Source organism: Clupea harengus, chromosome 17 (assembly GCF_900700415.2).
Source record: "Clupea harengus chromosome 17, Ch_v2.0.2, whole genome shotgun sequence".
NCBI classification, from domain to species: Eukaryota; Metazoa; Chordata; class Actinopteri; order Clupeiformes; family Clupeidae; genus Clupea; species Clupea harengus.
This window is the reverse complement of record NC_045168.1, coordinates 2,781,858-2,794,357: the sequence shown is the minus strand read 5'-3', so window position 1 is coordinate 2,794,357 and position 12,500 is coordinate 2,781,858. Positions and strand designations below refer to the sequence as shown.

Below are 12,500 nucleotides of genomic sequence, written 5' to 3'. Positions count from 1 at the left end.
TCTCTAATTAGAAAATTACGGAGAACATATTTTACATGCAAAGTATGAAAAGTAATACCTCCATATCTTAACCTAGCTTTTGCTCTTTCTCTGTTAAGTTCTTTCTCTGTCTCTTCATCCTTCTCATCTGTTTCTCTTTACCATCTCTTTTCTGTTTATCATCATATCTCTCTGTCCCTTTCTCTCTATCCCACCCTTCTCTCTCTCTTCCTCTTTTCCTCCTTTATCTTCCCCTCTTTCTCTCATTGTCTTTCTGCCTCTCTTCCTCCCTCCTTCACCCCTTTCTTTCCCTCTCTCAGTTTCTCAGATCAAATCAAATGATGAATGAATCAACTCATTGTTGCCAAAGCTACCAGTCTAAAACTATGTAGAGTGTACATTGTATTGATCTTAAATGAACACTTTTTAAGGTGCTGTGAAAGAACAATGTTATATAAGTCTCTCCCTCCCTCTCTCCCTCTCCCTCTTCCTCCCGCTCTCCCTCTCTCCCTCTCTCTCTCTCTTCTCTCTCCCCCCTCTCTCTCCCTCTATCTCCCACACAGTGTGGCACCATAGACTACGGCTCGTACGTTAACCTGACGGAGCGGAACCTGCAGGACGCTCAGAAGTTCATCCTGATGCATGAGGTGGTGCAGCCCACTCTGCCTGTTCCGTACTTCATGGAGGACAACGTGCGCTTCTCCCACGTGGCTGTGGACGTGGTGCAGGGCAAAGACATGCTCTTCCACATCATCTACCTCGCCACAGGTATGTCACAGCGCTCGTAGTCGCTGTCATGACACATAACCAAGTGTGTGCTGCACAATACTAACACTCTATCTACAATACTCTACTTTAGTCTGCCACCATAAGAATGACAGAACTTTGACATAGACATGTTATGCCAGATGGCATAGCCTGTCGTCAGACATTATGGCATCATCTACCTGGCCACGGGTATGCCAAAGGACTGTACTCACTGCCATGCTTGTAAGCTGTCATAGCACCAAACATTTTGAAAGCTGTCATGACAAGAATCTGTAATATTCAAATGACACGGTTAATGTTAAGATTAAGGTTAAAGTATTTGGCAGACATTCTGTCAATTGACCCCTGACTGCCATGACAGCTTATGAGGATCTTTGACAAAAAGTGCTGCGTGCCATGTCGTGTTTGTATATATAGATATTCCATGGGTATGTCAGTCTTATAATAGAGGTCTCTAATAGGTTATACTGGAGAAGCCCTTCCCCCACTCTCAGCCTCTTTCCCTACTCTAAGCCTTGGTTCTAATGCCATAGCTTGGTTGTGCTTCATCCCGGTTCTAAGTTGAACTTTTCCCTTAGAAGTTGCTTTAGATCTGCAGTCCTTCATCATCAACAGCTACAGCTAAACTTATTGTGTGGTACAGTACCAAACAGTCCCAATGCATAAAAAACTGAGGTAATGTGTTTTGCTCCATTCCTAAAGGTAGGGTATCTGAATGCCAAGGGGTGTCCCATGTCGAAACCATTGCAATTAGCTTCCTGGAGTAAAGCTAATGCTCTCGCCAACTCCAGGGGGCTGCTAATTTATGCATTTCAATTATTCACTGTGGCCCAGAGCTCATTAATTACCCAGAGTTCATTAGTATAATAGGTCACTTGCCAGGGCTTCTCAGAATATACCCCTCACCCATGTTTGTTGTTGAAGATGTAAAAGTGTACAAACATACGTGGTGGTTACACGGGAGGCAGTCTTGACCCTAATAACGGGTGGTCCATTTGCATCAGTGGCTTTTGAAGCACGCAACAGTTGGCCCAGAGGCAGGAGAGAATGAGGGCATAAGAAATGCAGAACAGCAGTGGGAAACATCAAAGCCAGCCTTCGTCGGCGGCCGACATTTGTGAGCTCCACTCAGGAGGGCAACCATGTGCTGGCCAGATGCCTATGAGCAGGCCGTGTGTACAGTAGGCCTACAGGGGGCAGTCCATTAAACGACCAGCGGTCACCTGTCAGTGGGGACAGGGTCAGTCACCAAAGGCATGCCGTATGTAATACACCCAAAGCTGTGACAGAGATGACAATAGCAGTTTTAATGGATGGCGCTTTGTTAATGATCTGCGTGCGTGTTTCGCATTGCTTTTATTTTTGGTTGCCCAGCACCTGTTTTGGATCACCGGCTCAAAACTAACTTGTCAGTCACGCTAAAATAACACTCTTCCCATTGTGAGTTCAAAACCATGCGATCGCATGACTGGGTCACATATTAAAAACATTTGCCAGTGGATTTTAACATGTGAATGCTTCCCATTCCTCAAATGGAGACGTAGGACTATAGGCTAGACTATCAAAGTGGGCTATCTCTCCGATTTGGCCTGAGACAATTAGTGCTGAAATGTTGCGAGTGCGATCAAAGGCTTAAGCCCCAGTGTCGGATAGCCTTGCCAGTATGTTAAGAATCTCTGCACAGTACAACTCACTCAGGGTGCCATGCAACCATGCAGAGAGATGGAGGGAGGGAAAGAAAGAAAGAAACCAAGATAAATTATGCTTTACTCGCCGTGCGAGTTAATTATGCTTTACTTAAGCGTGATCTTATTCTATCATTTTAAAGATACTATGATTTTGTGATCTTCATCTTGCGGAGCTCAGACCACAGTGGCACCAGTGTCATCCAGGCTGCCTTAGCATTACCGTTCCCTCCAGTGAGATGTATGAAATGGCAAAAGGAAGGAATGACTTAAACTCACTGGACACACAGGGGCATTGCAGGGTCCGTGACCCCTTCATTCACACATTTAATTTGACCACAAATCCCCGCTTTTCTGGCGAGACAGACGCGGACTGTCACTCCCCTTGGATGGGCGTCGGGCACTCTTCAATATTTGATCGCCCAGGTGGCAAGTGAACATTACTCTTGCCTCAGGCAGGAGATGACGGGGCATTTGTGATGTAGGTGTCCCTCCTTGACAGCCATTCAGCGCGATTCAAAGCCCCCTATTACACTGCTGTGAGCAGAGGCTCTTTTTCCATCGAGATTTTTCTCCTGCCCGGCTCCTCGTCTCATCTTTTCTTTTTGTAGATTTGTACATTTGTATTCACCACCCACTCACCTCCTTTTCTCCTTTTTGAACTCCTTTTCTCCTCCTGCTACAGAGCTTACCCGTTCTCTCCTCCTCCCCCCGTGCACCTATTCCTCCCACCCTACTCCCTCGCTCCTCCTCTCAGCTCCCCTTTTCTCACATGTTCTGCTCCAGTCCTCCTTCTTCTGCTCCTCTTCTGTCCTGCAGTCCTTCACTCTTTCGCCTCTCCATTCTTTTTCTCCCTTCTCTGTGCATCCTTTCTTCCTCAGGGCTTCTCATTTTCCCTTTTTCTCCTTGGCTTTTGTCCTCTCATTATCTTCCCCTGACTGTCTTCTCCAGCTTTATTTTAGTAGACCATCATGAACATAAGCTCTTTTATTATTGAGCAATAGGCTTAGATGTGGAGTTAGTCATGTATATTAGGCTTAGATGTGGAGTTAGTCATGTATATTAGGCTTAGATGTGGAGTTACAGTTACGTATATTAGGTTAAGTAGTTGAGGGTTAGGTGATTGGAAAATGTGATAATTCTTAATAATGATAATTCTTATATGATATGATATGTGACATATACCACAATGGAACATTATGATCAGACAGGACCTCATTGTCTCCTCTAGATTACGGCACCATAAAGAAGGTGCTGTCCCCAGTCAACCAGTCGATGGGCAGCTGCCTTTTGGACGAGATTGAGCTCTTCCCTGAGCGCAGGAGGCAGCCCATCCGCAGCCTGCTCATCCTTCACAGCCACAGCGAGCTCTACGTCGGGCTCCGGGACCAGGTCATCAAGGTGCCACTGATGCGCTGCACTTTCCACAAGAACAGAGAGTGAGTGTGTCTCGCACACATACACACACACACACACACACATGCATGCACACATATGCACATACGTGCTCACACAAACATGCATGCACACCCTGTAGAACGCATACACACTCTGGTAGTCACATTTTCACAGTGGTATACACACACCTACACACTCACTCAGACAGGCTAATACACTCTCTCTCTCACACATACACACACACACACACACACACACACACACACACACACACACACACTGACAGATACAGAGCCAATTACTGAATATCTAACTCTCATTCACACAGGCTGTCCATCAAGTCAAATCCACTAGTCATGCCTCATGTAATTAGATGAGGTGTAAGTGTATAGTTCTGTCTGATGGAGTGTTCATCAGTCTCAGTGGACGTCCAGAGTGACGCGGCACCTGAGGACGGACTAATGAAGGTGGCCATAAATATATATATAAGTCTGTCAGAATCCACAGACAAAACTGGATTCATTTGCTGAAGTTAAGTAGGGAGCTACCCAGAGAACAAGAGCTTCTCAATGCAGGTTCACACACATAGTTGTTGACACAAGCAAACATACACCCACACTGACTCCAACCAAATACACACACACATTGACAATGGCGTAGCATACGCAGTTCAGGGATATGAATCCTTTACAAATTTGAATTGCTGCAGAAACATTGGTGTAAAAGCAAGTAATTTCTTTCACACACTCACACACACACACACACACACACACACACACACACACACTCACACACACATACGCTTGTTTGCACTCGAGTCCAGATGAGACACCCAGAGAGATCTGAGGCAGGCCTGACGTCCTCTCATTACACAAGATTACATCAGTGGCTGTCTAACTGGCTGACTGCAGCCATCAGAGCTCTTTAGAACTGTCCCTGAGAAGTCCCTGAGACATGCAGGAGACATAACTGAGACATTGCATCAGGAGCATTGAGTTTCACACTCAGCCAGTGAAGATCACCTCTGATCGTTCTCCAGGGAGACACTAAACCATCTACAGCATGAGTCTTTATCTCTCTCTCTCTCCCACCCTCTCTTGTATCATTTTCTCAATCTTTCTGATTCTCGTTCTCTCCTACTGTTAATCTTTCTCTCTATCTCACTCTCCTTCCCTCTCTCTCACTCTCTTTCCCTCTTCCCGTTCTGGTTCTTTCTCATTCTCTCTTAGTCCTTCTGATTCCAGCCCTCTCTATCTCCCTACCCACTCGTCTCTCCCTCTTACTATCTGTCTGTTCGACAATATCTGTCTCTTTAATGCTTTCTCTTCTCTCCTGTTACGCTCTCACTCTCCTGCCTGCTGCTTCTCCTTCTCTTTCTCTTTCTCTTTTTCTCCCTCCTTCTCTCCCTCCCTCCCTCTTCCTCATTCCCTTTCTATCACTCTCTCCCCGGCCATTCTGTTCAGCCACACGTCATTAGCTTATTTGCATGAGCAGGAAGCGAGATATATTACTGTATTGCGTGGAGTAAACTGCTCTGCACTGCATATAGGGCCACACCCGGGAGAATGTGTTTGTTGATATTGTGTTTAATGTCCCATGAGCACTGAGTCTCCGGGGCCTGTCAACAACCAGGCTGCCAGGGAGAAGAGGCCTTATGGACGGGGGGAGAGATTTGTTAGACAGGCGGTGACACTCTTCACCGAGAGACTATTGAACTGCAATTAGACCCAGCACTCTTTAAGATACACGTTACTTAGCTTTGAACAGGCACCCTTGTCTTTGTCAAGGCGACCTGGAAAAGGGGCATGCTTTGGCGTATGATTCATTCAGAGTGATTCAGTAGTAAGTGTGGTTTACTTGAGGAGATGCTGACCATGATGCTGTTTCCTAATTGGGATGCCTTGGGGATGATGCAGCGCCTACGTTCTATAGTGACACTGTGTTTTTGTTTGTGTGTGTGACATACTGTGAGTGTAGTACAGTTTGTATGTACTAACTTGGAACAATGTGTACCAATGCTGTGCTTAATGGTATGTGTGAGGGGATGAAATAAGGCTAGAAGTACGTATATACTGATGCTCTGTCCTGTTTTGGGATGGGGGGTTACAGGGCCTGCATTGGCGCGAGAGACCCCTACTGCGGCTGGGACCTGGTGTTGAAGAAGTGCACTACACTGGAGGAGAGTCTCAGCATGAGCCAATGGGAGCAGAGCATCACCGCGTGCCCCGTAAGTACCCAGAATGCACCTGGAGGTGCCCTCCCCCCCCCTCGTCCAGCCTTGAGTGTTCAAGGCTCATCACAGATACACTCTAGCCCACCAATCTAGTTGTGATGAATGAAGGGACCTCGACTCAATGCCTGACGCGCAGAAATCAAATGTATCCTTGTGCTCTAGGCTTCATTTGGTCAATACATTACCTGTCCTCCATACCTCAAAGACTCCCATGGGACATGCGTTCTCAAATCTGTCTGCCATGACAGCAAGGACCAAATATAATACAAGAGGCCCAACAACAACAGGCTAGTAAGTAGCGGAAAGTTTGACTTAAAGCCAAGGTCCCTCGCAAATATTTTGAATAGAGAGTGTTTACTTGTGGCCTGTGTGAGAAGTGAACATACTCCAAAACCACCACCACCATCCCTGCTATTTAAAGACTCTGTTGTGTCTGCGGGAACATCTGCACTCACCAAACACCAGCTGGTTCTGTCTCATTAGCCATGCTAACCATCTGAGCTGGCATTAACACCTTTTTCAGGTTGTGCCTTTAAAAACCCGGCCTCGGTTGTTCACCAGTCTGCAGCACTGCACTCGGTGTGCCAAACCAGCCTGGATCTCTGCCTGATCGGTCATCCACGTGTCCCCATGTGAGCCATTAGCCCGCTTCATGCATTCACTCAATTTCACCGAGCTAGATTTCAGAAGGAGCTCTTACACGCATCCATTTCACTCACGTCGCGCCAAATGGAACTATAATTGCTCCTCTCTCCGCACACATCCATTTTTTAATGCGGGTCGGCGTCGGGTTGTGTGTGTGTGTGCACGTCACCTTTCGCAACGTGTTCCATTCAACAGGTTGCTTGGCACAGACACACATGCTGGCGTAAGTGACCTCGCTGGCTGACGGACGTTTGGCAAACTTTGCAGTAACCCCCCCATTAATCATGGTCTCTTTGAAGCTCGCCGAGGGCCTAAGTGGTAGTTTTCAGCAGGTCCACCGGAGCAGCGACTCTAAAGGAGGCATGACGTCACCCACCTGGTCAATAACGAAAGACACAGAGGCAGGCTGAAGCAGTGGACTCTCCTCTTTAGCCAACACAGTCGAAGCCTTTGTCCATTCAAACGTATCTGAAAGGCCTTGTGAAGAAGCTTGGGCCTGAGCAGAGGCAGAGTTGTTGCAGAATCCAGTCTCTGAGTGGAAGCGAGTGACTGATTCAGTTCACAATGCTTGAACTTTCGGCCTGAACCCTTCACTGTTGTAGGTTATTAAACCCAGCACTATGGAAATGTTCAGGAACTATTCCTACAGCACAGTTTTTTCCACCCGAAGGTGGAAGGGTACAATAGGGTGATTTAAAGAGCGCTGCATCGTAACGTACGCCATGTGGAGTTTGGCGGCCTTGTGCATGAATGCTTACCTTTCAGACGAGCGTATGAAAAGCAGAAGGTGGGCTGGCGAAGAACCAACTTCAGTGGCGTGTTTAACTCTGCCATCTGGAACTGCGGTGGTGGTGGTGCGGGTACACCAAGGAGAAACACACGGCAGAAGAAAGATTGTTTTTGTTTGAGGAAGAAACGGGTAAAAGGGCCTCCACCTCAGGTTGTTCCATCATCTCTTTTTAAGTTTTGATAACTAATACAAATAGAAAAACAAAAGCACTGTGGTTGTCTGAAATAAAAGGTGGTCTTGTTTCAATTCTCTCTTTTTTTAAGTCAGATTGTTTTCCTTTTATGTGTAAACAAATCCACCATTTTCCTTTGAGTTCCTGAAAGTCATTTTGTTTTTCTTTCATCCCTTTGTGTGGCTTCACATACTTCTTTGTTTTTTCACCCTGAGTTTTTTTTCACGAGACTGTGTTGTTTCGTATCATCAGTCCGGTGGAAGTGATGTTAATAGATCCGACACAGGTTAGATGCACCTCTCTTCATTTCCACCCTGTCACACAGAAAGCCTTCTGCACGAGGACTCGCAGTCAAAGGCAGCTCCAAATTATTCGGAGGACAGGGTTCATTTACCCGAACATCGAGACTAGAAACTAGTTTTTGGTTCCGGTTAGATGCAGGCTTTGTTTTGGGGTAGGGCACTGTTTTCTTTTATGATCGATCCACAGAAACAACAGTTTTCATCAGCACCTGTTTGAGTGGATGTACAGCGGAGATGAAACTGATGATGCTTCTCACACAAGTGCATCTTCAGTTTTTCTCTCTCATTACCTTTGTATTTAATATACAATTTCATCAAGGCAACCTGAAGTCGAATGGAAAAACTCCTTTTGTTAGTGCTGCTATGAAATTGAACCAGATAACTTTTTCCGGTGAGATCCATGCTCCATTGATTTAAGTATGCTGTCATCATTTCATATTTATGATCTGTTTCATTATTTCTATTTTACTTTGATTATTTCGTCTTCACTGTCCTTGTTTAAGTTTGGATTATATCATTCATCATTTATCATCTTATTATTCTTTTTTTAGTTCAATGTTCAGTATACTTTACATTGGGTTCATGCTCATCACATCTTAATTCGCAGTACTGAATTACACATTGGTACAGTGTGTTCTTGGGATAAGAGTTAGGATTAGCTTTTGGATTGGTCATTTATAACGCTATGTAGTTACATGGAAAGTACATTATTATTAGTTACTATTATGTTCGTACAGTATTAACCTATATAATATACCCCAGAGACAAGAAATGCTCTTTTCTGTTTGGCTGGCAGGTGTCCCGATACTTCTTAATAATGCAAACTCGCATCATGGAGGTCTTTGCCTCTGCCTTGTCTAATATTTTCTTGCAAATGGTAAATGAACTGCACATTCACACTTCGACCAATGGCGGAGGGTACTATCTAAAGTGCCAACCTGCACATTGGGAGAGGTTGGGTGTTCAGTGTTGTGCTCAAGGACACTTCGACACTTGGTGAGGAGGAGTCGGGATCGAACTAGCAACCTTTATCTAACCTTGAACCACTATCACCAGGGCACCTCAGCGGCCTTTATCCCTTTATTATTAGTAACTTACTTTAGCATATGCTAGGTGCACGTCCTACAAATGTTAACCAAATAACTGCATGATCAGAGGGTATGTGTGAGTGTATAAATGAAGGCGTCCTACTTCTGTGTCCTCAGGTGAGGAACGTGACGGTGGACGGAGGCTTTGGCCCGTGGTCAGGGTGGAAGCCGTGTAGCCATAGCGACGGGGGCAGTGTGGGAGCGTGTGCGTGCAGGACGAGGGCATGTGACAACCCCAGTCCCAAGTGTGGCGGCCGAGATTGTGAGGGCCTCAGTGTGGAGGTCGCCAACTGCTCCAGGTATCTCTCTCTCTCTCTCTCTCTCTCAATACACCCCCCCCACACACACACACACACACACACATGCAAACTATATGTGAATGCCCCTACATACATACACACACACACACACATACAGTATAAATACACACATACACAAACACACATGTGCAGACTGTTAACATACCTAGCAGACTTGTACCCCCAGTCATAAACACTATTCCTGTTTTACAACTCCCCCTCCATTGAAACCCTATGGGGCCTGAACACACACTCTCTGGCATTCACTGTCATCAACAGCAGGGTAGCTGTTGAAACTGGTAGGTGTGAGGGTGAGGATGAGCGACCCTCTGCGAGCTCGGGCCTTGACGGCACGCTGCGTGTTGTTTTTTTGTTTCCATAGAAACGGCGGCTGGACCCCGTGGACGGCCTGGGCACCCTGCAGCACCAGCTGTGGCATCGGCTTCCAGGTGCGCCAGCGAGCGTGCAGCAACCCCGCGCCACGCCACGGCGGCAGGGTGTGTGTGGGACAGAACCGCGAGGAGAGGTAAAGATACAGGACACACACACACACGCACACAAACACAAACAAACAAACACACACAAACAAACACAGATAGACAGACAGACACATAAACGCATACACACATACAGCCCACACCATTTCTTGCTACTGAGATCAAAGAGTCAAGTGTGTGGGCAAGAAAGAAGATGCTAATTCGCTATGTATTTAGAACACATTTGAATGTTTGTATTTGGATATACAAGTTAAATCAAATAGCCAAATAAGATCCAAATGTTGGATCTCATTTTGGAAAAAAAAATTAAGTGTCTTCTTAAATATCTTCTTACGGACTTCGTGAGACCAACCCTAAGGAAGATCCCCGACGGATTCATGAACGCCTGGAAATGTGTTCTTAAACCGCCAAAGTGTTCTCTCTGATTCTTAAAATGAGCGTTTTCGTACACCTGAATTTGCATACATGAACGCCCCGCCAGCTCCTTATAAAGGCATACAACAATAGCGCAGTGTTCTTATTCTATAAGAAATTTCTTCTTAACTTTTTCTTAACCGCGTTCGAGAATGAGGTCCATTGTTTGTGCCTTTATGCAATCTAAGAATCTACTTAGTACGATACACAGTATGGGTAAAGGTGACAGCGTCTCCTCCAAATAGACTATGTACATAACGAACTTCATAACATAACGAGCCTCTGCTAATGGATGATATTTTAAAAGTAACACAAATCCATGTAAATGTCAAAACAGCAACCAATGTCCTGCATTGCTACAGTTTAAACTCATACATCAGTTATAGCACAGGCAGGTGAGTGAGGAGGACTGCTCACAGCAGTTTCTGTTTACTGCAGAAGCCATTTCTAGCTACGAGGATCAAAGAGTCAAGTGTGTGGGCCAGAACTCACAGAATAGGAAATTGGATTTGCATTGTATTCAACGGGCACACTCTCTCTCACACACACACACACACACACACACACACACATACAGACAAACGCATGCACACACACACACATTCTCACACACACACACACACACACACACTATCACCTCACTAAGCGTGAGAGTTTCAGTAGCGTCACATCATGCGCTGCCCACACAAATTCTCACTCTGGTTCTTTCGCTGTTCCAATCAAGTTTGCGTTACTGACATTAATTAAGGGAGAAAAGCAATGCCAAAGCTTTATAATTATCAGAGCTCACACACACACACACACACACACACACACACACACACACACACACACACACACACACACACACACACACACACACAGGTGCTCAGCCTTGCTTGAAGTGCCGGCTCCTCATCACCTTATAATTTCCCCCTGAAAATCCTGAAACACATGCGTTCCTAGGCAACCCTGGTGCCATTGGAGAAAAATTAAATTTGTGAGGACCGAAGAGACTGCACAGAGCAAAACATCCAAGACACAAAACCTCCAGGAAGAAAAGACTCACAGGGAGAGGAGAAGTGCAGTTGCCGCAGAGGTGCAGTTGCCGGCATAGAATGGGATGGAATAGGATGGAATAGGATGGGATGGGAGCGTTTGTGTCTGCACTCCATCCTCTGGGATACGGACGGATGCTTTTGCGGTTGTCACAGACATCCCGTGGAGCGCAACTTGTTCTTTTGTCTTAGTGATGGAAAGGCCCCATTCTGGTGGGGTTGCTGACACACACACACACACACACACACACACACACACAGACTGCTTCAAACACTTAATGATGGAGAGGGCACATTCTGGTGCGCTGGCCGCCCCACCGATGTGCGTTGGCACCCCCGCCGTGCCGAAAGAAAGGAAAGAGAAAGGGAGAAGGCCGGCATTTACAGTGGGCCTCACACTCTCCTCACATTGTCATGGAAACATACTAACATACCCACACACACACACACACACATTCACTCTCTCTCATACACACAAACAGAGGCTGATCCGCTTGCTGTGAGGTTGTTGAGGTGCTAATCCCTGCTGGGCTGAATTGCTCTGATCCCAGTGATTGTGTGTCAGGTAGTCAAAAGACCCGACTGACCTACCTAAAGAATGGAAGAAATGATCCACCTGTAGCGATGCAGCAAGTATACTAGCATACCTCTCAGCACCTGACTGATGCTGGCCCTGATCTGAAAACAGTTGTGACACAGCCTGTGACACAGGCTAGTCCTAAACTGGCCACTGTTTAATCACTCATAGCTAGTGCACACAATTATATCTCAGTAGATATATGCTTATCAGCTAACACACCAGATAATCTCTCCACATCTGACTGATGCTGGCCCTGATCTGGAAACAGCTCTGTGATACAGGCTAGTCCTACACTGGCCTGTCTTATATCACTCATAGCTAGCACACAATATTATCTCTTATATCTCATATAGGGTGACCAGATTTGAGTTTGTGAAAAAGAGTACACTTCGTCGTAGGGGCGGGGCGGGGCGGAGCGGTGCGGGGCGGGGTAATGTATACTGGATCAGATGACCCTGCCTCACCCCCCCCCTTGACGAAGTCATGTGCTCTTGTAAACAATGCAACTACTGGAGGCGGCAAGGTGCTCAGTGTTGCCAGATTGGAAATGGCGCATCGTACCAAATGCTCAAAATAATCGTATTTGGAGAATAAGTATCGTGCATCTGGCAGC

At 46.1% G+C, this 12,500-nt stretch overlaps 1 protein-coding gene across 1 annotated transcript in view; it reads left to right on the top strand.

The window, feature by feature from the left end:
• sema5a (sema domain, seven thrombospondin repeats (type 1 and type 1-like), transmembrane domain (TM) and short cytoplasmic domain, (semaphorin) 5A) overlaps nucleotides 1–12,500 on the top strand; it is a 114,660-nt gene that overhangs the window by 68,092 nt on the left and 34,068 nt on the right. Inside the window, exons 10-14 of the mRNA XM_031583958.2 lie at nucleotides 543–747; nucleotides 3,664–3,871; nucleotides 5,940–6,057; nucleotides 9,178–9,359; nucleotides 9,742–9,885. Coding sequence (XP_031439818.1) covers nucleotides 543–747; nucleotides 3,664–3,871; nucleotides 5,940–6,057; nucleotides 9,178–9,359; nucleotides 9,742–9,885 — 857 coding nt within the window. The remainder of the gene's footprint in view (nucleotides 1–542; nucleotides 748–3,663; nucleotides 3,872–5,939; nucleotides 6,058–9,177; nucleotides 9,360–9,741; nucleotides 9,886–12,500) is intronic.